This window comes from Salmo salar, chromosome ssa18 (assembly GCF_905237065.1).
Source record: "Salmo salar chromosome ssa18, Ssal_v3.1, whole genome shotgun sequence".
NCBI classification, from domain to species: domain Eukaryota; kingdom Metazoa; phylum Chordata; class Actinopteri; order Salmoniformes; family Salmonidae; genus Salmo; species Salmo salar.
The window spans coordinates 9,640,263-9,666,927 of record NC_059459.1 but is presented as its reverse complement, the minus strand read 5'-3'; the positions used below and the strand labels follow the sequence as shown (position 1 = coordinate 9,666,927).

Below are 26,665 nucleotides of genomic sequence, written 5' to 3'. Positions count from 1 at the left end.
TCTCTTTGTTGCCTCTCTGATTAATGCCCTCCTTTCCTGGTCCGTGAGTTTTGGTGGGCGGCCCTCTTTTGGCATGGTTTCTTGTTGTGCCATATTTTTTCAATAAAAAAAAAAAATCGGATTTAATGGTGCTCCGTGGGATGTTCAAAGTTTCTGATCTTTTTTTATAACCCAACCCTGATCTGTACTTCTCCACAACTTTATATGTGTGTACACAGACCCGCGAGCCACTGCGGCCCCTCATGATGAGTTTGGATTTTTTGTGGCCCCCACCCTATTCAAAGTTACCCATCCATGATGTAACCTGTATGCCCTTGGCTCAGTGCCTGCTCACTCACTCATTTTTTTGTGTTTGCTAATGCCAGAATGTAAACTGATTTGAATCTAAGCCATGGTGATTGTAACAACAACGCAGTGTCTATGAATTAGAGACATGGGTGATCATGTCCTGCACTATGTCAAGTCCGAGTCTGCCCAGTCAGAGTACAGTCTATTGTTGGAGGTCTATGTCCCCTTTCGTATGTGTTTGTGTGGTGTGAGTGTGGTGTGTGTGTGTGTGTGTGTGTGTGTTCGTGTGCGAGCATGTTTGTGCGTGTGTGTGTGTATGTGTGTGCGTTTGTGTGTGTGTGCTGAACGGCCAGAGTAGGAGATGCATCTTCCCATTAGTGTCATATGGTGAACAGCCTCAGCAGTCTAAGATCTACAGTACAGCCAGAATTAATTGGGAACCACTTCAGTAGCTTTTCAAACATCTTCCACAAATATTGGAGTTTATGTCATGGTTTCGCTAGAGCCAGGTCCATGCAGAGTGTAGGTCCCGGTCATACTTCAAATACTCAAGGTTCGGGGGAGAAACCGCTTAATGTTTAAACATCCATATCTTGCTGAGTTTAGCCAGCTGTACATGTTTCAGAGTGAATTCAGATATAGGTAACAGTCAGTAGTGTGTGTGTGTGTGCGTGTGTGCGTGCATGTGTGTGTGCTCCTCCTGACCGGAGCTACAAACAGACCTCTCTCAGGAAATAGGAAGACTTATTTATTCAACTGGACTTCCATCCTGCCTTTCACTCTCTCTGCTGCCAATCACTTAACAATGCAATACAGCAATCTAACAACACACACCAACCTCCACTTTAGAACAAGACGTGTTTAACTGGGATAGTTCATTGACATGATAACAGTATAAGATCAAAGCAACAACAGCTGTCATTATTGTTGTCTGCTCACAGTACAAAATAACCCACACCCACAGTACATCTCATAACCAAAGAAAAGTTACAGCTGTTATTATTGTTTTCTGCTCAGTGCTCATAGTACCTTGACTATGAGACAGGAGCACTGAGAAGACCTCTGGCTGTGGTTGGCTGCTGTGTGTGCTGTGAACAGGAAGAGCAAAGTAAGAGGCACAGTGAATGACCTTTGACCTTACCCTTCGCCGGTCCACCCGCTCCCTCATAACATGATTTATATAATCAAAGGCTCCCATTGACAAGAGGAGAGATCTGAGAAGCCCTGGCCTGTAGAGTGCTCCACGCTCCACTCAGTATCTACTCTCCATTCCACTGTATCCACTCGTTTAGTTTTCCCATCTCAGGATAGATAGGTTTTCATACAGTGAGGCAGTGCTTGAAAACCAACATATGGGGAGCTCCAGAACTTGGAGAGAGGGTTGGAGAGAAACTGACCCTAATGTACTTAGAGGGTTTATGTGCTGTCGGGTCCATTGAAAGCCAATGGAGATTGCCAAAACCAATTTCGCCATGCCAATCATTGTGGACCACCAAAAATCCACAGGCACAAGAATAAATGAAAGTGAATGAGCATGCGGTGTGGTGAAGCTTTGAGAATAACTTTAGCCTATGAACTGGTAGAGTAGGGAGTGTGGGTTGGGGTAATGGTGTAGTGGGTTTTAACTCTGGACCAAACAATTTAACAGCAAGCACACATCATTAAGGACAGACAGGAGTCATTTATCTAACGATAATGATGGTTTCTGTATGAGTACGCGTTGTTCTCTCTTTTGTGTGTGTAACTCTTTTTACATTGATTGAATTAGTATCAGTTCCATCAGAGGAATCCTTCACTGCTGGTGGTCTACAGGCTTACTGTATCTCTAATGGTGCAGAAAATATGCCCTTTAATTGTTAGATTTTTGGTTGATTCTGTGAGGCACTCAGCTGACGTGTTGGATATACAGTAAAACATTGACTTATTCTGCTCTGGCTTTGTACAGCTGAAAATGATCGTTTGGTTTCAATGCAGTGCCTTGTTTTACAAATAAAAACTATCATCGTTCAATTTTTATGGTTACATTGGGAAAGGGGCACATTATACTTATTAGTGCTAGTGGTAATGTTTTAATGCCTTTGGCTGGCCTTGCATGTTTTTATGACTGCTGATGTGACCAGCAGTTGGGGTTGGGCTGAGACTACAGGCTAGACTACCCATACTGCACTGGTGTATTGTGTTCTACTGTACACACATCTGGACGGAGAGAGAGCCAGACTCCTTCTGATTCTCATCACTCCCGACAGGCCCAGTCAAAAGGAAACCAGGGGACACAATTTCAGGAAGTTTTCTTTGGCCCGAGAGAAAACCAAAAAGTAGGGTTAGGAAAGGATGCCGGTCCATTTTTAGCAATGTTGGGTTGGGAAATCGAGGGACTGGGAGTGGGGATTGGGAACAGAGTGATCCTGGCTAAAACCACTGTGATGTTTATAATGTTTGTGTCAGACCGACATGGTATTTCTTAGAAAAAACCTCCGTACACTATCATTCTCTGTCACTGATGATGCATATGATGGCCATTGTAAAATGTATGTAATATCCGACCACATCAAAGCGATAAAGAGTATTATTTCCTTTCTGAATAGAGATACCCATTCAGGGTTAACTGTGTATTCACAACTCAGTTTCATCATGTTAGTAAAGCATTAGTAAAAGTTGCCATCTTTGCATTTCACCGAATCTTCTTGGCCTTGTGATCTATGGGAACTGCACTGTCACGTCTTGAATGAATCACAAATGGCGTTTTCGTTGTTAGGAGGCTAGAGTTTACATCTTAATGTCACAATGAGCTTGCATGCTCGGCCCTGACAAGAGCTCAGCTCAATGTATCTCATCGCTAACTGCCAACCACTTACTGTACTGCCAGATGAGAGGGTTTTAAGGGGCAATCCCCCTCCCTGTCTCCAGCAATGTGACTCTCAAAACCCACAGTGGCATGATAAGTGACCTCCCTTATCTCTCCTCTCTCTCATTCTCTTTCGCTCTCTCTTGCTTACTCTCTCTCGCTCTTTCTCTTTCAACCCCCACCCGCCCTCTCTCTCTTTCTCTCTCCCTCTATCCCTCCCTCTCTCTTAGGGACCTGAGGAATAATTTGATTAGCACGGTGGAGCACGGGGCCTTCCGCGGACTGGTGGCTCTGAGGAGACTGTAAGTATGAAGCGGGTTGTCATAGTGTAGTGGGTGGGCTACACAGAGTGAAGAGGCCAGGGTCTTATAGGAGTTAAGGGGCATTGGTGAGGGGAGGGCGGGGAGAGGGGTGGGTTATTACACTGTGACAATTATGACGTCATGATTAAAGAAGAAGCAGCAAATTCATTATTTCCTGAAGTGGTAGATAAAACTCTGTCTGTCTGTCTGTCTGTCTGTCTGTCTGTCTGTCTGTCTGTCTGTCTGTCTGTCTGTCTGTCTGTCTGTCTGTCTGTCTGTCTGTCTGTCTGTCTGTCTGTCTGTCTGTCTGTCTGTCTGTCTGTCTGTCTGTCTGTCTGTCTGTCTGTCTGTCTGTCTGTCTGTCTGTCTGTCTGTCTGTCTGTTACGCACACTCGCACAAAGATGGTCATAGATAAACCCTGCAGCGTAAATGACTTAATTCCATCATGATTGTTAGGAGGTTTTAGGCTGCTGGGGTGTTGCAGCAGGCAAGTGAGCCAGGCTCTGGGAGCAGCAGAGTGCTAATTTAAGTGCTCCCCAACTGGTGATTACTTGAGTGCCTTGCTTATTTTCCCACAGCTGCTCCAGCAAAGCAGCTCTTTAATTACAGAGGGGAAGGGCACAGAGCCACGACAGCCTTCTGTGTGTGTGAGTGTGTGTTTGTGCGCGCGTGTGTGCGTGTGTGTGGTGCATAAGTGTGTGAGGATGGATGGTAATGTGAGGGGTGAAGGGGTAACAGAAGGTCAGGGTTGATATCCCGCGATTTGGAATAAATAAACATTGGACTGGTGGTTTAACATCATAGTTCCTTGAGCTGCTTAAGCTCTCGTTATTACGTTATTATGAGAGGAGACGGCACAAAAAACACACACAACACACTTGTTGTCACAGCCAAGCTCATTCTGTGTTATCTCATGCCAGCTCTCCTGCGATGATCAGTGCTCTTAATGCTTTAAGTCAGATGGGCTTGGCTTATCTCTAAGCCATCATTTAAAGTGAGCTTTTTGTCCTTATAGGGATCTGTCCAACAATCGGATTGGCTGCCTCTCTCCTGAAATGTTTGTAGACCTTGGCAATCTCTCTAAATTGTGAGTAATCTCTAAATTGAAAACATACACCACTGTACGCACAATTTGAGATGTTTTGAGATGTAGGAGCTATGTTGTTTCTCTTAGATAAGGCTGTTTCAAAGTAATGCAACAGCAGATACTGTGGCTTTTGTACTTGTTCAAAGTTAACTGGTTTGATGTGTATTTGCCCTGTTTTCCCCACAGGAATCTATCTGGAAATATTTTCTCTTCCTTGCCGGTGGGACTATTCACACACCTCCTGTCTCTCGAAGTCCTGTAAGAAAACAAAAATGATACAACACACACACAAACACACACACCCTACGAATAGATAGTCAGTCACACCCTTTACCAAAATGACACCAACACAGTGCGATGGTGGTTTTAACGCCGTTGCCGTATCCCCTCAGGCACTTCTCTACAGAGTCTCTGTTCTGTGACTGTCAGCTGGAGTGGCTGCTGCTGTGGGCCAGGGCAAACGGCGTGCTTCTGGGCAACGACACCCTGTGTGTTCATCCCACACACCTCCGCGGCCTGGAGGTCCACAACCTGAGGGAGACACAGCTTAGATGTGGTATGTTATCTCACATCGTCCCTATCTCTCTTTAAATAAGGCATACACAACACCTACACAAGCATTACATGACCCTTTTTTCTGTGTATATTTATTTGAATTTGCATTGTCCCACAAAATAAATGAGTATTATGAATATGGCCTATGATGATGACGATGTCTGAAAGTCTGTGGCTGAATATTCCCTGCTGTCTGTCTGATCACCCCTCTGTGTACGTAAGGTGAGTGAATGGCCCGTGAGGAAGACATGGAGGAAAGCTCTGGGGACTGGTGAGGTAGCTAGCTGTTCTGGTGTTTCCATCGCTGCTCTGTGCTGTGCTGTGTGCTGTTCTGTGTGCTCTGAGCCATGGGGGGAATCACATCTCGTTTCTGATAGCAGCTCTCCCCCTGCCCTGCCCCTACACTCCCCGTATCCTGCACACGCTTAGAGGATATTGCACCGGGACGAGAAAACAAGAGTCACTGCTCGAAATGGAAATTGGGGTGGGGTGGTGGGGGTTGTGTGTGTGTGTGTGTGTGTGTGTGTGTGTGTTAGGAAAACAAATATTGGGTGCTTTTATCAATGTCAATCAAACAAGATATAGCAGGCACATGATTTGTACAGTGACAAAACATGAGCATGAAGGGGGGATTGATACAGCAGTTCAAGATACAACAATTGAGAGATTGGGGGTACCTAACGAAAGGTCTTTGATGTTGGAGATGGCATTTGACCAGCCCACTAAAGTTTTTGTAGCCGCATCATGCATCTTAGTGGTGGATTTCTTTAGAATAAGAATGTCTAAAAAAATACATTTTCCAGGAAGATTTTAAAGAAGTATTTGGATCCAGAATTGCCTTTTTTGACATACATTAACTATTTCATCGAACCGAATAGAATGTCACAAGTATTTCCTAGTAGTAACAGAACAAGTGACAGATACATTTCCATCTATCAAGGTGCGATGAAGGTATTTAACGTATTTCAAGAGGTCAGAGACCACTAGGCATTAGGTCCTGACCCATTTGTCACTCTTTCTAAGTCTTTTATGTGTTTGTTTGTGCAGATTGTTGTATTCACACACTTCTTATCCACGTACCCTACCAAATACATTCTGAAGTTCTTCTATGTAATCCTGAGTGTGTGTTTTTCATTATGTGGAACAATCCAAGCAATTACTGGGTAATTCCACACAGTCGTATGACATAAAGCCAAGAGTGGAATTAGGATGGTTGGAATAGTGAATTGTCCTTTCAGCTTAACACATCCATTATGGGATTACCGTGCATGCCTCCGTGGGATTTTACTCCCTATACAACAGCCTCCTACAATACCTTATTTATTTGCTTGGCAAGAACCATTTTCGATTGGACACAGTGGAGTGCTCTAACAACCTCTTCTTGTAATGTTATTTTCAGCCTATTATCTCCGTATGGGTTCACTTAATGTCATGGAATGCAGCAAGGCTATACTGTGGCCATCAGCACTTCATCACGTATCAGCTGTGTTTGTTCAGCACCTGATGCTATAGGTCAAGGTATTACTGAGAATGACGGTCGATAAGATGACAATTGACAAAGCTACCCCTCCAACTCATACCAAACAAGAGATTTGTCTCTCTTTTCATTATGTTGAACTATTAGGTTGAACTATTAGGTTGCTCTGGAATTCCATCCATGCCGTCCTTTTTTTATTTTCTTCTATCGTAGTTCTCCAAAGTGATGTAACGAGTAGCAGATGTCAGGGTGAACACATTTTAAAGTGTTTCTCCTCCTTTCGTCTGTCTGACATGGCGTTCGGGTCGAGTGTCATTCTCAAGCGAAGGGAACGGATGGAGGGAGGAGGGAGGAGAGGTTTCCTGCCAGGATCAGGTGCTTCCTCAGATGGGGGTCAGGGCAACGTCTGTTCAGCTCATATAACCCTGAGAAATAAGGAACACATGCACACACGCACACAAACACGGAGGAATAAAGGAGGACGGCCCTATACTTCTGTTTCCTCAAGGCTCATCAGTGAAAACCAGGCAGGGCCTCTTTGTGGAATTCATTGAAATGAAATACATTGCAGAGATTGGTTGATTCATACACAACCTGGGTCTCTGGATGTCTGGTGTTATTATTTATTCTAATAAGCTACGGCAGTGACATGTTCCTCTTATGGTCACTACAGGCCTTATGCATATAGACCAATATACCCATCAGACCCTGTGGCCAGCCAGTAGAACTTGGTTTGAAGTTTAATCAACTCCATATTCTGAAAAAGACAGGGTATTATCCGAGCAACATCTGAATACAATAAGAAGTGTGGAAAGTGTGTGTGAAAGGGCCTAATCGTATTGAGGAAATGGAAGGGTTGGACTTGTTTTGATTAATTAGGAGATTCTCATTTAATGGCTTCCCTTCCTGAATGATGTGGCTCACTCACAGACCAACTTAGCAGTTGTGGGTGGATGGCTGGGACTAGCCTGGTCGCAGATCTGTTTGTGCTGTCTTGCCAACTTCTATGGTCATAGTTGCGTTTGGCGAGACAGCACAAACAGATCAGGTACCAGGCTTTGGTGGAGCTGTTCTGTAGTGATTTGAATGGTTTCCTCTGTGGACTACTGCCAGACGTTTGGCCATGTGTCCACTCACTGCAGGACCAGCCATAGCAGCTGTTCGGCACGCCCCTCCTGCCAGGGAACACAGGTCAATCTGGTTAGGGGCCTGGGGCTGGGAATTGTTTTAAGATGGTCTTAACAAGGATCATTTAGCTATTGGATTTTGAATTTTAGGATTCCTGTCGGTAGCTATAATTTTGTGTATTTTTTAAATAAATATTTGATTAAACATTGAATTTGGCCTGCTATTAGTCCATAGAAACACATTTGATAACAGATTCATACATGGAAAAACAGATTGAAGTGCCTGTGTCCTATATCTGAGAGATATAAGAATTATAATAATTTACCATGGAATGACTCTTTGATGTGGAAATGCCCTATTCACTTCCATTACATTTTCATCCCGGTACCGGGTTTCCTTCAGACGAGTCCGTGACACTTGGGGGTCGTAGAGAAAAATGGAGAACAACAACATGTTCGTGAGAGTCTTATTAAAACCTCTCTGGGCCAGTGGGACGTTAGCGTCCCACTCTATTCAACAGCCAGTGGAATCGCGTGGCGCGAAATACAAATACCTCAAAAATGCTATAACTTCAATTTCTCAAACATATGACTATTTTACACCATTTTAAAGACAAGACTCTAGTTAATCTAACCACATTGTCCGATTTCAAAAAGGCTTTACAGCGAAAGCAAAACATTAGATTATGTCAGGAGAGTACCCTGCCAAAAATAATCACACAGCCATTTTCAAAAACCAAAATCACAGCTAAATGCAGTACTAACCTTTGATGATCTTCATCAGGTGACACTCCTAGGACATTATGTTATACAATACATGCATGTTTTGTTCAATCAAGTTCATATTTATATCAAAAACCAGCTTTTTACATTAGCATGTGATGTTCAGAACTAGCATACCCACCGAAAACTTCCGGTGAATTTACTATATTACTCATGATAAACGTTCACAAAAAAACATAACAATTATTTTAAGAATTATAGATACAGAACTCCTTTATGCAAACGCTATGTCAGATTTTAAAATAGCTTTTCGGAAAAAGCACATTTTGCAATATTCTGAGTACATAGCTCGGCCATCACAGGCTAGCTAATTTGACACCCACCAATTTTGGGGCTCACTAAACTCAGAATTACTATTAGAAAAATTGGATTACCTTTGCTGTTCTTCATCAGAATGCACTCCCAGGACTTCTACTTCAACAACAAATGTTGTTTTGGTTCCAAATAATCCATAGTTATATCCAACTACCTCCGTTTTGTTCGTGCGTTCAGGTCACTATCCGAAGGGTAACACGCGAGCGCATTTCATGACAAAAAAATTCAAAATATTCCATTACCGTACTTAGAAGCATGTCAAACGCTGTTTAAAATCAATTTTAATGCTATTTTTCTCGTAAAAGAGCGATAATATTCCAACCCGGACAACGTTGTATTCATTCAAAGACTGAAAGAAAGAAATTGAGAAGTCTCGTGAACGCGCATCTCAGTCTCACTGTCCCCAGGCAGGCCACTTACAAACTCTGCTGCTGTACTTTGCCCAGAGACAGGAGACACGTCATTCCGCTTTCTGAACGCTTTAGAGAGCCAATGGAAGCCTTAGAAAGTGTCACGTAACAGCACAGATGCTGTAATATCGATAGAGATGCAACAGAAGGACAACAAATTGTCAGACAGGGCACCTCCTGCATGGAATCTTCTCAGGTTTTGGCCTGCCATATGAGTTCTGTTATACTCACAGACACCATTCAAACAGTTTTAGAAACTTTAGAGTGTTTTCTAACCAAATCTACTAATTATATGCATATTCTCGTTTCTGGGCAAGAGTAGGAACCAGTTTAAATCGGGTACATTTTTTATCCGGCCGTGAAAATACTGCCCCCTAGCCCCAACAGGTTAAGCCTTAATATGAAATGGATTAAATAAATACAAATTCCTCATCAATCTACACACAATACCCCAAAATGACAAAGCAAAAACAGGCTTTTGGACATTTTTGCTAATTTTGTAAAGATAGAAAAAAAAAGTATTCAGACCCTTTACTAAATTGACGTCAGATGCATCCTGTTTCCATTGATCATCCTTGAGATGTTTCTACAACTTGATTGGAGTCCACCTGTGGTAAATTCAATTAATTGGATATGATTTCGACAGGCACACCTGTCGATATGAAGTCCCACAGTTGACAGTGCATATCAGAGCAGAAACCAAGCCATGAGGTCGAAGGAATTGTCCATAGAGCTCCGAGACTGATTGTGTTGAGGCACAGGTTTAGGGAAGGATACCAAAAAATTGCTGCAATGTTGAAGGTCCCCAAGAACACAGTGGCCTCCATCATTCTTAAATGGAAGAAATTTGGAACCACCAAGACTCTCTCTAGAGCTGGCTGCCCAGTCAAACTGAGCAATCGGGGGTGAAGGGCCTTGGTCAGGGAGGTGACCAAGAACCCGATGGTCACTCTGATAGAGCTCTAGAGTTCCTCTGTGGAGATGGGAGAACCTTCCAGAAGGACTACCATCTCTGCAGCACTCCACCAATCAGGCCTTTATGGTAGAGTGGCCAGACGGAAGCGACTCCTCGGTAAAAGGCATGTGACAGCCCTCTTGGAGTTTGCCAAAAAGCACCTAAAGACTCCTAAAAACCATGAGATACAAGATTCTCTGGTCTGATGAAACCAAGATTGAACTCTTTGGCCTGAAAGCCAAGCGTCACGTCTGGAGGAAACCTGGCACCATCCCTACAGTGATGCATCATGCTGTGGGGATGTTTTTCAGTGTCAGGGACTGGGAGACTAGTCAGGATTGAGGGAAAGATGAACGGAGCAAAGTACAGAGAGATCCTTGATGAAAACCTGCTCCAGAGCGCTCAGGACCTCAGACTGGTGCGAAGGTTCACCTTACAACAGGACAACAACCCTAAGCACACAGCCAAAACAATGCAGGAGTGGCTTCGGGACAAGTCCCTGAATGTCCTTGAGTGGCCGAGCCAGAACCCGGACTTGAACCCGATCGATCATCTCTGGAGAGACCTGAAAATAGATGTGCAGCGACACTCCCCATCCAACCTGACAGAGCTTGACAGGATCTGCAGAGAAGAATGGGAGAAACTCCGCAAATACTGGTGTGCCAAGCTTATAGTGTCATTCCCAAGAAGGGTGTCTGAATACTTATGTAAATGTGATAGTTCAGTTTTATTTATTTATAAATTAGCAAACATTTCTAAAAAAAACTGTTTTTGCTTTGTCATTATGGGGTATTGAGTGTAGATTGATGAGGAAAAATTATAATTTAATACATTTTTGTTTAAGGCTGTAACATAACAAAAAGTGGAAAAAGTCAAGGTGTCTGTCACGTCTTGACCATAGTAAGTTGTTATTTTCTATGGTAGAGTAGGTCAGGGCGTGACAGGGGGGTTTTCTAGTTTAGTTTTTCTATGTTATGTTCTAGTTTGTATTTCTATGTTGGGTTGTTCTAGTTTTAGTATTTCTATGTTGGGCTTTGTTTGAGATGATCTCCAATTAGAGGCAGCTGGTCATCGTTGTCTCTAATTGGAGATCATATTTAAGTTGGTGTTTGTCCCACCTGGGTTTGTGGGAGATTAATTTTGAGTAGTATATGTTTTCACCTCTGCGTCACGGTTTGTTGTTTTTGTCTTTCAGTTTATTTATGTATTACATAGTTTCACAGTATAAATAAAATGTGGAACGACACACACGCTGCACATTGGTCCGCTCATTCCTACGACAACCGTGACAGTGTCTGAATACTTTAGCGTGTAGCTTGCGTCCCACCTACTCAACCACCTACTCAACAGCCAGTTGAATCCTGTGGCGCGTTATTCAAATCCTTAGATATGCTATTACTTCAATTTTTCAAAAATATGACTATTTTACACCATTTTAAAGATAAGACTCTCGTTAATCTAACCACACTGTCCGATTTCAAAAAGGCTTTACAACGAAAGCAAAACATTAGATTATGTCAGCAGAGTACCCAGCCAGAAATAATCAGACACCCATTTTTCAAGCTAGCATATAATGTCACATAAACCCAAACCACAGCTAAATGTAGCACTAACCTTTGATGATCTTCATCAGATGACAACCCTAGGACATTATGTTATACAATACATGCATGTTTTGTTCAATCAAGTTCATATTTATATCAAAAACCAGCTTTTTACATTAGCATGTGACTAGCATGTGACTAGCATTCCCACCGAACACTGCCGGGGAATTTACTAAATTACTCACGATAAACGTTCACAAAAAGCATAACAATTATTTTAAGAATTATAGATACAGAACTCCTCTATGCACTCGATATGTCCGATTTTAAAATAGCTTTTCGGTGAAAGCACATTTTGCAATATTCTCAGTATATAGCCCGGCATCACAGGGCTAGCTATTTAGACACCCAGCAGGTTTAGCACTCATCAAAGTCAGATTTACTATAAGAAAATGTTCTTACCTTTGTTGTCTTCATCAGAATGCACTCCCAGGACTTCTACTTCAATAACAAATGTTGGTTTGGTACAAAATAATCCATCGTTATATCCAAACAGCGGCGTTTTGTTAGTGCGTTCTAGACACTATCCTAAAGGCTAAATAAGGGTGACGAGCATGGCGCAATTCGTGACAAAAAATTCTAAATATTCCATTACCGTACTTCGAAGCATGTCAACCGCTGTTTAAAATCAATTTTTATGCCATTTTTCTCATAAAAAAGCGATAATATTCCGACCGGGAATCTGCGTTTAGATAAACAGACATAGGAAAAGAAACCATTCGGTCGAAGCGGGCACGCGCCTAAGCCCATAGTACTCTGAGTGGCCACTTGCCAAAAGCGATAAAGTGTTTCATCCAGAGCCTGCCTCGATATCGTTCAACGTTTTCCCTGGCTCTGAGACCCTATGGAAGACGTAGGAAGTGTCACGTTATTGCACAGATCCTGAGTCTTCAATAAAAAGAGCCAAGATGAAACACTACTTCTCAGACAGGCCACTTCCTGCTTGAAATCTTCTCCGGTTTTGGCCTGCCATAGGAGTTCTGTTATACTCACAGACACCATTCAAACAGTTTTAGAAACTTTAGGATGTTTTCTATCCAAAGCCAATAAGTATATGCATATTCTAGTTACTGGGCAGGAGTAGTAACCAGATTAAATCGGGTACGTTTTTTATCCAGCCGTGCAAATACTGCCCCCTATCCCCAACAGGTTAAATGTTTAAATGACATTTGAATCGTTATTGTTCATTAAAAATCTCTGGCGAACATTTTTTAACACTTTTTTGTTTCCAAAATTGTGCAGCAGAAAACGAACAGGTCCCGATCATTATAAAGGGAAACATACAAATTAAACAAATACCTTATGCAACAATGCTGTAAAGTTAGTAGTAGAAAATATGCATCTTTCAAATGATTTGCCACGGATATACTTTATAGCGCTCCGCACATCATCATCGTTAACGGTTGGAAAATGGCAGAGTGTGAGACAGGGAAGCGACAGCAGCAGTCCTGTTAGGCAATACTTGAGAAGGTGGTGAAATAAATGCAATCTTTGCAAGTTGGAATTGCGCTACAGTGGCAGTACAGGTCCAATGCTTAACCATCTGAAAGGAAGGCACCCCCAACTCGTTGCTGGCAGCAGTGCGATCAGGGACAGAGTGAAAAAAATCACAGCGCTGATTACAGTTGATATGCATCCATTGTCAATGGTAGAGGATGTCGGCTTCACTGCTCTGATGGCATATCTAGAACCACACTACAAGATGCCAAAAACTATGATGGCCTGGATGGAGAAAATGTACAATGATTGCTCTGCAAGTACTAAGTGCGAGCTCTCAAAAACCATACGTGGCATTAACAACAGATTGTTGGACATCTATGGACATGCTGTCATACATCACTGCAACGAGCAATCACATTGATAAGAAGCGGGACATGAAGTCCCATGTACTGACAATTGGGAACATGGAGGAGAGGGACACAGCAAAGAACATAAAATGGTGTTAACTACCACTGTTGCTGAGTGGGTGGGGGACAGTAGTAAGGTGAGTGCCTTCTGGTAAGTAGCCAGGACTGCTGTAGATCGAACTGCATTGCCCCTTAGCTGTCATACGCAGGATTATATCTGAATTGTGACTCCTCATTTTATGAACATTTTATTACTGTTTAAAAAAATTGCAGTTTAAACGTTAAGAACAATTACACATTTGTCACATCCCTAGTTGGTACATATTCAATACCGACTTCTGATGAGTCCCGTGACACTTGTGGGGGTCGTAGAGCCAAACTGTTCGGACGCTATAGATTTTCGGGATGTCTCCTGGTCTGACACACACAGTTGTAGCTTGCCACCTTCCACCACAGTGGATTGAGACGCAGCCCTTGCAACAACAAAAAAACATCTCTAGCTTCAACAGATTAATTTCTATGGGGATTTTTGTACTATGCTAATTCGATTTCATCATGGGTGAGGACATCGACTCTAGGGGGTTGTGTTAACTGCAGCCCAGTGATCGCAGAGCTTAGCTCTGGCATCTAGGGATCCTCGCACCATCACACACACTTACTCACACATGCGCGCACACACGCTCGCACACATACTAGCGTACAAACACACACACAAATAGGGCATTGCCCTGGCTTTTCCTCGTGCCATTACACACACACAATGGCTCAACACCCCTACTTCATCAACAATCACATACTGTACACACCGGGAAAACACACACACACACAATCTCACCCTGGCAGCGCCTGATAGGCACAGGCCATCTGCCACTCTGATCCTTTGGCACTTAGTGTTGATTCAACAGTATGAGCATAATAGCAGGTCAACGGTCCATCGCTTTTTTGCTGTGGTACCATTTAGCCAGCTGCAGTCAGCTACAGGGTACGCGGTAGCTCCAGTTCTGCACCTCTTCATGTGCAACTACCAATACATGGCTCTGTAAATGATCAACAAATGAAATGACGCTATAAAACACATGTAGATTGAGGGCCTCCCGAGTGGTGCAGCGGTCTAAGGCACTACATTACAGTGCTAGCAGCATTACTACGGATCCGGGTTTGATACTGGGCCGTGTTGCAGCCGGCCGCGACCGGGAGACCCATGAGGCGGCGCACAATTGGCCCAGCGTTGTCCGGGCTAGGGGAGGGTTTGGCAGGGATGTCCTTGACTCCGGTGGCGGGCCGGGTCTATGCACACTGACACAGTCGCCAGGTGTATGGGTTTTCCTCCGACACGCTGGTGCGGCTGGCTTCCGAGTTAAGCGAGCAGTGTGTCAAGAAGCTTTGTGTTTTGGAGGACGCATGACGCATGGACGCATGGCTCTCGACCGTCGCCTCTCCCGAGTCCATACGGGAGTTGCAGCGATAGGACAAGATTGTAACTACCAATTGGATATCATGAAATAGGGGGGTAAAAAAGTACAATATTCTTTTTTTTTATTTTTTATAAAAACATGTAGATTGCAATATCAACAGATGAGTGGTGTTAGCCCAAGAGATAAGCATGTTAACCTCTTGACGTTACCCTAGGATAGGGGGCGCCACAGCGCATTTTGGAAAAAATTCGTGCCCATTTTCAACGGCCTACTAATCAGACTCAGAAGCTAGGATATGCATATAATTAATACCTGTGGATAGAAAACACCCTAAAGTTTCTAAAACTGTTTGAATGGTGTCTGTGAGTATAACAGAACTCATATGGCAGTCAAAACCCCGAGACCGATTGAAACAGGAAGTGGAATTCTGAATTGTGGACTCAACTTCACGTCGTTGCCTATTATTCACACCGTGAACTATCGTTATTTGAGCACTTCCTATTGCTTCCACAAGATGTCGCCAGTCTTTACAAAGTGTTTTGAGCCTTCTACTGTCGAAACTCAGTCAATGAGACGCGTTGGAAATTGGTCACAGCGGGAGGGCCATCACCATTATGACGCCGGCGGCCCTGTCTACCCCCACCTTTGGAAACGTTTTGAAACACATTGAAATCGTCCCCCTCGAATCTTATTGGCTCTCTTGTTGAAACAGGCCCTGAAGATTTATGTTATACAACGTTTGACATGTTTGAACGAACCTAAATGGGAAAAAATAGCTTCTTTCCGACACGGCTGTCCCGCGGACGGCAGAGCTTTTGGATACTGCCTTGAGACGCGCTAACAACAGCATGCTAATGGAACATAAAGGATGGACTTTTTCGACCGAAAATACATCTGTTGTGGACCTGGGAATCCTGGAAGTGCTTTCTGATGAAGACAACTAAAGGTAAGGGATTATTGACAATATTATACAACATTAGATGTGATCTGCGATTGTTCCAAGATGGCGCCGAGCTGTATTTACTAGGTCATTTTCTGAGTATCGCATCCCTTTTATCGCTAAGTGTGATTACCCAGTAAAGTTATTTTTAAATCTGGTATGACAGGTGCTTTCAAGAGATATTCATCTATAAATCTTAGAATGACAATATTACATTTTAAACATGTTTTCGAATAGTAATTCAGTAAAATGTAGCACTGTTTCACCGGATGCTTTTGACGGGAAAATAGTTAGTCAACGTCAGACGCCGATGTAAAATGCTGTTTTCATATATAAATATGAACTTTATTGAACAAAAGAATGCATGCATTGTGTAACATGATGTCCTAGGTGTGTCATCTGATGAAGTTTGTAAAAGGTTAGTGCTGCATTTAGCTGTTTTTTGGTTATTTGTGATGCAAGTGGTTGGTCGGAAAATGGCTACGTTGCTGCTTTTTACGATGGACTCCTCTAACATAATCTAATGATTTGCTTTTCCTGTAAAACCTTTTTGAAATCGGACAACGTGGGTCGATTCAGGAGAGGTGTATCTATAAAACAAAAAAACAAAAATAATATTTTTTTTCAAATTATTAAATTTTGTTATGCTAATGGCAATATGATTTTTCGCTGGATTTTGATCCCGCTGACGGGATGAGACGCTGAAGAGTTTTTGGTGTACTTTAGTACAGCAGCACATACAGTGGCTTGCGAAAGTATTCACCCCCTTGGCATTTTTCCTATTTTGTTGCATTACAACCTGGAATTAAAATGGATTTTGGGGGGTTTGTATCATTTGCTTTACACAACATGCCTACCACTTTGAAGATGCAAAATATTATTTATTGTGAAACGATCAAGAAATAAGACAAAAGAACAGAAAACTTGAACGTGCATAACTATTCACCCCCCAAAGTCAATACTTTGTAGAACCACCTTTTGCAGCAATTACAGCTGCAAGTCACTTGGGGTATGTCTCTATAAGCTTGGCACATCTAGCCACTGGGATTTTTGCCCATTATTCATGGAAAAACTGCACCAGCTCCTTCAAGTTGGATGGATTCCGCTGTTGTGCAGCAATTTTAGGTCATACCACAGATTCTCAATTGAATTGAGGTCTGGGCTTTGACTAGGCCATTCCAATTACATTTAAAAGTTTCCACTTAAACCACTCGAGTGTTGCTTTAGCAGTATGCTTTTGGCCATTGTCCTGCTGGAAGGTGAACCTCCGTCCCAGTCTCAAATCTCTGGAAGACTGAAACAGGTTTCCCTTAACCCCTGGTCGGACGGACATCCAGCGAAAAATCCTATCCCCATTAGCATAACAACATTTAAAAAAAAATATTAAAAAAAATGTCTCCAAATTATATCGTTTTATAGATACACCTCTCCTGAATCGAACCACGTCGTCCGATTTCAAAAAGGCTTTACAGCAAAAGCAAAACATTAGATTATGTTAGAGGAGTATATCGTAAAAGTAGCCACATAGCCATTTTCCGACCAACCACATGCATCACAAATAACCAAAAAAGAGCTAAATGCAGCACTAACCTTTGACAATCTTCATCAGATGACACACCTAGGACATCATGTTACACAACAATTTATATACAAAAACAGAATTTTACATCGGCGCGTAACGTTGACTAACTATTTTCCCTCAAATGCATCCGGTGAAACAGCGCTACAATTTACTAAATTACTATTCGAAAACATTTTTCAAATGTAATAATGTCATTCTAAGATTTATAGATGAATATCTCTTGAAAGCACCTGTAATGCCAGATTTAAAAATAACTTTACTGGGTAATCACACTTTGCGATAAAAGGGGATGCGATACTCAGAAAATAGACTAGCAATACAGGTCAGCGCCATCTTGGAACAATCGCATATCAAATCTAGTCTTTAGGGCCTTTTTCAACCAGAGCTCCAATAAGATTCAAGGGGGATGATTGCATTGTCTTTCAAAACGTTTCAAAAGGGGAGGGTAGCCAGGGGCGCCGGCGTCATAATGGTGATGGCCCTCCTCATGTGACCACGTTCCACTGCGTCTCATTCATTCAGTTTTCACAGTAGAAGGCTCAAATCACTTTGTAAAGACTGGGGACATCTAGTGGAAGCAATAGGAAGTGCTCAATGAACCATTTCTCACTGTGTGAATTACAGGCAAAGTGGTGAAGTTGAGTCCGCAATTCAGAATTCCACATCCTGTTACGATCGGTCTCAGGGTTTTGACTGCCATATGAGTTCTGTTATACTCACAGACACCATTCAAACAGTTTTAGAAACTTTAGGGTGTTTTCTATCCACAAGTATTAATTATATGCATATCCTAGCTTCTGAGTTTGAGTAGGAGGCCATTTAAAATGGGCACGAATTGTTTTCAAAAATCGCTGTAGCGCCCCCTATCCTAGGCGACCGTCAAGAGGTTAAGCAATGGCTTTTTTCTAGCCACTCTTCCATAAAGCCCAGCTCTGTGGAGTGTACGGCTTAAAGTGGTCCTATGGACAGATACTCCAATCTTCGTTGTGGAGGTTTGCAGCTCCTTCAGGGTTATCTTTGGTCTCTTTGTTGCCTCTCTGATTAATGCCCTCCTTGCCTGGTCTGTGAGTTTTGGTGTGTGGCCCTCTCTTGGCAGGTTTGTTGTGGTACCATATTCTTTCAGTTTTTTAATTGTGGATTTAATGGTGCTCTGTGGGACGTTCAAAGTTTCAGATATTTTTTTTATAACCCAATCCTGATAGGTACTTCTCCACAACTAGGTCCCTGACCTGTTTGGAGAACTCCTTGGTCTTCATGGTGCCGCTTGCTTGGTGGTGCCCCTTGCTAAGTGGTGTTGCAGACACTGGGGCCTTTCAGAACAGGTGTATAAGGCCCGGGAAAACAACGTGACAGATCATGTGACACTTAGATTGCACACAGGTGGACTTTATTTAACTAATTATGTGACTTCTGAAGGTAATTGGTTGCACCAGATCTTATTTAGAGTCTTCATAGCAAAGGGGGTGAATACATATGCAGGCACCACTTTTCAGTTTTTTACACTTCATCAATTTTGACTATTTTGTGTATGTCCATTACATGAGATCCAAATAAAAATCTGTTTAAATTACAGGTTGTAATGCAACAAAATAGAAAAAACGCCAAGGGGGATGAATACTTTTGCAAGGCACTGTATGTCTTATATCTGCTATTTGTATGCATTATTACCATGTATGTATGCATTAGAGTATGCATACATAAAATCAAGGTCAGGCCTCGCTAAATCTACCTTGATCTTTTCTCAGATCATACATTAAAATATACATTTATTGGCTCTGTTATTGGCTTAGTTTAACCATGGATTGGAGAGATGGATTGGAGCCGTGCCTTCGCATTCTCACTATCTCTCAGTAAGGGTTGAGTAGGTTATTTTGTAAATGTAGTCTGTTACAGTTGCTAGTTACCTGTCCAAAATTGTAATCAGCAACGTAACTTTTGGATTTCATAAACTCAGTATCGTAATCTGATTACTTTCCCCTTAAGAGGCATTGGAAGACAAAACGGATCCATAAAATGCATTTAGTGTGTCATCATAGTGGTCTCTGACTTGTGGTCAAACTTGCTCAGGTAGAACGAACTTACTCAATTGAATGTCACTGAGAAAACAGAAAGGTGTCATAATGTATTTTTTCGCCAACTTGAATTTAAAAGTAAACATCCAGTTTTTCTAAAATAACTGTAACCTTATTACAATATGTTTCCTTGTAACATAACTGATTACAGTTTTAAAAAATTTAATCAGATTGCATGTAACTGATTTACTTGTAATCACTTACTCCCCAACCCTGATCTCTGTCAGATTTGTTGCATAGCATTTAGAATGTAGATGTAATGTAGCCGGAGATGTAGGCGTATGAACTGAATGTATCAGCAGCCATAAATGGGAGAGCTTTACGATCCATGTACTGATTGGCCTATCACACTGTACTGCTAGAACTCTCCATTGATCTGAATGGAACTGAAGGTAGAGCGTTGCTTAGCTGGCTCCTTGGAGCATGTCCAAGGAAATGTCTTTATGTGTCCAATCAAACATGTTCCCTGTTTTCAGTGGAATTCCCAAGATACCACAGCGAGCCAGTACACTGCAATGATCTCAGATCAGTATGTAGAAGTGCGTCCGTGCATGCAGCGCCAGGCACAGTGCTAGCATTTTCTAAGCGTTTCCTAAAACTTTTAAACCCTTTACCTGAGTTTTTGTATAGCCAACTTCCACAATTATCATAACTAATATGGTAGTGACTGATATGAATGACTATAAATCCTCTATTTTTTCCACAGATTTTGTTAATTCCTACAAGCAGAATGCGTATGTGTATTTGTGCATATTGTATATTTATATTTGTGCGTTCACATTTGCAATACCTTATTACTGACATGATTTCAGTCATGGAGAATCATTCATTTTGATTCCCCTCCTCCCCTCCCATTCCAATACAGCACCAGTCTCTCCTTCTCTCTGGATGAATGAGTTCTACCCTTCCCGTCCTCTACTCCTCTCCCTGACCCTCTCCCTGGTGTCTTCCTCTCCTCTCCAGATGAGCCTTTGGAGCTGCCCCTGTTTCAGCTGATCCCGTCCCAGAGACAGGTGGTGTTCCGTGGGGACCGGCTGCCGCTGCAGTGCACTGTGTCCTACCTGGACCCCTCGGTCACGCTGCTCTGGTACCACAATGGCCACATCGTCCACAGCAACGAGGACAGGGGCGTCTACGTAGAGGATACCCTGGTCCATGACTGCTGCCTGCTCACCGGGTAGGGGGGATCGGGGACGTGAGTGGAGAGCTAATCTCTCTCGCTCGCTGTAGCACAGACACACTCATGCGTTACATTTGTGCAGTGCAGCACTCACTCACACACACATGCATGTATGAGCTCATGCGGTACAGTTTTGCAGTACACAAACACACACTCACAACACTGCATCTCGCTAACCATGCTCACATGCACTAACAGACAATCGCACGCATCTGTGCAGAAACACACTCTTCCCCTTCTCTCCCTTATTGTAGCCGAGATTTACCTTGTGTTATCGTCCGCCCTTGATAGGATCTGAAAGGACAGAGACAGAATTGGGTTGGCCGCGTGCCACTGCCTCTGAAAGCTAATCTGTGCCCCTCTCAGGACGTTTGCGGAGCGCTCCAGGAACGTTGCCGGAGTGCTTGGCGATCACAAGCTAACAGGAACAGTTGCTGAATCTTAATTACAGTGATAATGGGAGCAGCAATGCTGGTATTCTCACATTTCGGGGCCTGTTGTTGCATTTCCTCTTCCTGTCTTTGTTTTCTCTCCATGCTTCTGTTACTGTTAGCTTGGCAGCAGACCTGGTTTCAATACTATTTAAAATCATTTAAAATACTTTATCTGTGCTCAATTAAGCTTGCCTGGCTTATTGGACCAATCAAATCTTCCCAAACCTGTAAAACCCCCCCATCTGGTCCTCTAAGCAGGCTAAAGCAAACACTCAAAATATTGGAAAGATTTAAAATAGTATTTGAACCCAGGTCTGCTTGGCTTGGCGGTAAGCAGGCTCATATGGAGGAGCACATTGCCGTTGATTAGTTTAACTGCTGCTACGCTCTGAGCCGGGGGCTCTAACATAAATATTGATGGTGCTGACAGAAATATGTTTCCCTGTGTCAACAGGGCCGGAATGCTTGTTGTCACGGTTTACATAGCACAAGGAAAGATACCAACCCAGAATGTCGTAGCTCCCACTGCTCCCGATTTGACCAACATTGCCACTTGTAATTTATGACGTTGAAGTTTACTATTATGTTCTATTCTCTATAGCTTTGTGGCTGAGTTGATTATCTCAAAGTATGAGGATGAGTGAAAAGATATGTTGCATGAACATTTATATATTGCGCTAGGCTAACAGTATTCAGTGTTTCTCTTCCTAATTTTTATTTGTATTGATAGATTGTTCTGTAGCGGTCTGACAAAATGGAATTACTTAGCATTGCCTCTCCAATGAGGTCTGTAGTTCACACCTGGCTGCTCATTACAAACTGGCTGATGGCTGTGGAACACTCATAGCTAATGGCAACTAACAGCTGTAGTGTTAAGTTGTGAATTGTGTCCATCAAGCTGCTCTGGTGAATGTATCACTTGTATATGTGAAGGGATTGGAGAGTGATTAACACTTGCCTGTGTTCTCTACAGCATACACAGCAGAGCGGAGTGGCCTGATAAAGAGCCCAGTGTCCATTGTTAGGTGGTGTTCTATTCTAATGGGCCTGTCATGCCAAATAGTGTGCACTTGACAAAAAGTGTCCCCCCACTTGCTCTCAATGGGACTCGATAATCTATGGATTTCACATGACTGGGCGAGGTCGTAGCCAATCAGAATTCGTTTTTCCCCACAAAAGGGCTTTATTACAGACATAAATACTCCTCTGCACTCGTGAGAGTCTCGCCTTTCTATCGAGGGAAAGGTGTAGCCCAAACTGTTCTGACGCTACAGGCAGAAGTTGGCAGATCGGCGGTACTAACCTCAGATGAGTCCTGTGACGCTTCTGGGGGGTCGTAGAGCAAAATGGAGAACATATAGTGATCATACTAGTTTGTAGGCCATTTTCGGGATGGCTCGTAGTCTGGCAAACACCGCTGTAGCTAGGCCACCTTCCACCACAGATTTATTTTGCTTAAGCAGTTATATGGGGCATGGTCATCGACTCTAGGGATTTTGTTAAGATAATAAGATGAAAACATGACTTTGAAATACTTTCGGGTACCTTGTTAACATTTCAACAACATGAAAAGTCATGTCTTAAATGGATCTACATTTTTCGGGAAAATAGCGAAGAAAATGTGTAAACTGCACATTAACTTACCTTTCAGATTGCAACGTGAGCTGCTATGCAGCTATTGTCACTTCATTCATGTTCAAATCAGTTCAATTCATACACTGGCTCGTCTGCCTGGCATGTTTTTATTTTGAGCTTACTTCCCCTTGTCATGTCTTACTAAAATATGCTTTCATTAGTCCTATTATACTACTTTGTTCCTATCTCCCTTCCTCCACCACATGGCATATAGGCATAGCTCAGTAATTCAGCAGGACACTTGTGGTTGAATATAATGCAGGACACAACAGACAGTTTTGTGGAACAGTTGTGTCATGAAGTGGTTTATTTAATTTAATATACCCACATGGGTATAGGCTAAAATCAACACATAAATAATAAAGTGCAATTTAGTTGAGAAAACAGAAGTATGAATGACAGGTAAAGTACATCATATGAGAGGAGGATCCTCAAAAAGATTTGGCAGAAGTAGGGTATGGCTGTTTTTTTTTCATCTCTCAGTTCTGGTGTGTGGGATAGAGAGGAGGTGGGTGCTACGGGTGGTTCTGCACGTCACTTTACCTCCACAGGCAGCCAGTCTCGGAAGGGGGACTTGAAGATGGTGACTGCAAATTCCAGGCACAGCTGCTCTCTTCGCTGTTGGAGTGTTTGCAGTGCTAGTGTATGTAGCGCATCTGTGTATCTCACTGTGCCTAGGATGATATGGCAAGTACCGTTTCATAACAGATTAGATTAAGCAACATGACAATAACAGTAGCTCTAGATAATGTCACGAAAAGTGGGATCTTGGAGGGTGGTTGGTCATGGAAGACATCAGGTGGATCCAGTTCTAGGGAAGGGATATGGTAGGCAGAATTGCAGAACCCCTAGATCCTGGCGAAAGGGGAGGGGAGCAGGGGAGAGGGGAGCAGACAGATGAGTAGGACACAGAAAGAAAAACACGCAGGTTACATATAGATCAGGGGAGCAGTTAGCAGGACACACCGTTTTGGAATGTTTAGATATCAATATGTTGTGTAGAACAAACATGCCTCTCCGACATGCACAGTGTCTTCAGAAAGTATTCCGACCCCTTGACTTTTTCCACATTTTGTTACAGCCTTATTCTAAAATTGAATAAATATACTTTTTTCTAAGCAATACACACAATACCCCATAATGACAAAGCAAAAAAAAAGACTGTTACATTTAAAACAGAAATACCTTATTTACATAAGTATTCAGACCCTTTGCTATGAAACTCGAAATAGAGCTCAGGTGCATCCTGTTTCCATTGATCATCCTTGAGATGTTTCTACAAGTTGATTTGAGTCCACCAGTGGTAAATTTAATTGATTGGACAAAATTTGGAAAGGCACACGTCTGTCTATATAAGGTCCCACAGTTGACAGTGCATGTCAGAGCAAAAACCAAGCCATGAGGTCCAAGCCATGAGGTCCGTAGAGCTCGGAGACAGGATTGTGTCGAGGCAGGGATCTGGGGAAGGGTACCAAAACATTTCTGCAGCGTTGAAGGTCCCCAAGAACACAGTGGCCTCCATCATTCTTGAATGGATGACGTTTGGAACCACCAAGTTTGGAACCACCAAAAGCTGGCCGTCCGGCCAAGCTGAGCAATCGGGGGAGAAGGGCCTTGGTCAAGGAGGTGACCAAGAACCTGATGGTCACTCTGACAGAGCTCTAGAGTTCCTCTATGGAGATGGGAGAACCTTCCAGACGGACTACCATCTCTGCAGCACTCCACCTTCAGGCCTTTATGGTAGAGTACCCAGATGGAAGCCACACCTCAGTAAAAGGCACATGATAGCCCGCTTGGAGTTTGCCAAAAGACTCCTAAAGACTCTCAGACCATGGTCTGATGTAACCAAGATTGGCTTGAATGCCAAGCGTCACATCTGGAGGAAACCTGGCACCATCCCTACGGTGAAGCATGGTGGTGGCAGCATCATGCTGTGGGGATGTTTTTCAGCGGCAGGGACTGAGACTTGTCCAGATCGATACACTCACATATGCTGGGCTACAGCAGCTCCATCTTGCCCTCTAATGGGCCAGGTAGAATTGTCACCATATTGCTTATACCTTTCAAACCCCATCAGGTCTACACAAGTGCATAGGGTGTAAGGGCTAGGCTTTGATTTGGGATTCAGGGATAGGTTCTTTCTCGATTTGTCTTTCTTCGATTCCTCACGTCTTTTCTCTTCACGTCCTTTTAAAAAAGGATTGGAGGAGAATATCTGACGATGCGAGGAAGAAAAATCACATAATTACTGACTGCTGTCACACAACTGTCATGCTGCAGGAGAAGGAAGAAAAAGTCCTGTGCACATGCACAGATGCTTACCATTATCTGTATGGGTGATGACAAGTGCAGCCATTTTCTTTGCCCTCACTTTGCATTATCTCACACTACTGCTTGTGTTCACATCATATCACTGAGTCTGCGTTTAAGTATATGCATTACGTAGATAAACACATGAATTTACTCACTCATTTATCAGGAGGTGACTGCATTACTCTTGATATTGCATGTTAAATTAAATTGAATCAACATAAGCTCATTAGTAAATGTGTGGAAAAAAGAGAGCAGGGAAGCACTGCAGAGCAGAATACAAAGTGCCATTAATATTAGGATAACATACTGTACATAGAAATACAATTACATTATATTGACACCACTTAAAATATGAACTAAAGGCATCACTATAACATGTTACTACGTACAGTGCCTTCAGAAAGTATTCATACCACTTGACTTATTCCACATTTTGTTGTGTTACAGCCTAAATAAAAAAATGATTTAATAGATTTTGTCTCCACCCATCTCCACACAATACCCCATAATGACAAAGTAAAAACATGTTTTTACAAATTGATTGAAAATGAAATACACAAATATCTCATTTACACAAGTATTCACACCCCTGGGTGAATACTTTGCAGAAGCACATTTGGCAATGATTACAGCTGTGAATTTATTAGGGTAAGTCTATAAGAGCTTTGCACACCTGAATTGTACAGTATTTGCCCATTATTCATTAGAAACAAGCTCTGTCAAGTTGATTGTTGATCATTGCTGGACAGCCATTTTCAAGTCTTGCCATAGATTTTTAAGTCACAACTTTAACTAGGGCACTCAGGAACATTCATTGTTGGTTAGCAACTCTAGTGTACATTTGGGATTGTGTTTTAAGTTATAGTTCTGCTGAAAGGTGAATTTGTCTCCCAGTGTCTGTTGGAAAGCAGACTGAACCATGTTTCCCTTTTAACTCTCGGATTTTGCCTGTGCTTATAGCTATATTCCGTTTCTTTTTATACAAAAAAACTCCCTAGTCCTTGCCGATGACAAGCATACCCATAACATGATGCAGCCACCACCATGCTTGAAAATATAAAGAGTGGTAGTTAGTGATGTGTTTTGTTGGATTTGCCCCAAACATAACACTTTGTATTCAGCACATAAAGTTAATTTCTTTGCCACATTTTCTGCAGCATTACTTAAGTGCCGTGTTGCAAACAGGAGGCATGTTTTGTAATATTTGTATTCTGTACAGGCTTCCTTCTTTTCACCCTCCTCAGTTTTCTCATATTTTAAAATCACCATTGGCCTCATGGTGAAATCCCTGGGCAGTTTCATCCCTCGCCGGCAACTAAGTTAGGAAGTACGCCTGTGTCTTTGTAGTGACTGAGTGTATTGATACAGCATCCAAAGCCTAATTAATAACATCACTGTGCTCTAGGGATATTCAGCATCTGCTTTCTTATATTTACACATCTACTAATCGTTGACCTTCTTTCCAAGACATTGAAAAACGTTCCTGGTCTTTGTGGTT

The 26,665-nt window shown here is 42.6% G+C and overlaps 1 protein-coding gene across 1 annotated transcript in view; it reads left to right on the top strand.

The window, feature by feature from the left end:
* Positions 1–26,665, top strand: part of LOC106576780 (adhesion G protein-coupled receptor A3-like) — a 167,569-nt gene that overhangs the window by 79,357 nt on the left and 61,547 nt on the right. Inside the window, exons 3-7 of the mRNA XM_014154178.2 lie at positions 3,364–3,435; positions 4,452–4,523; positions 4,710–4,781; positions 4,916–5,079; positions 20,569–20,782. Of these exons, the coding sequence (XP_014009653.2) occupies positions 3,364–3,435; positions 4,452–4,523; positions 4,710–4,781; positions 4,916–5,079; positions 20,569–20,782 (594 nt within the window). The remainder of the gene's footprint in view (positions 1–3,363; positions 3,436–4,451; positions 4,524–4,709; positions 4,782–4,915; positions 5,080–20,568; positions 20,783–26,665) is intronic.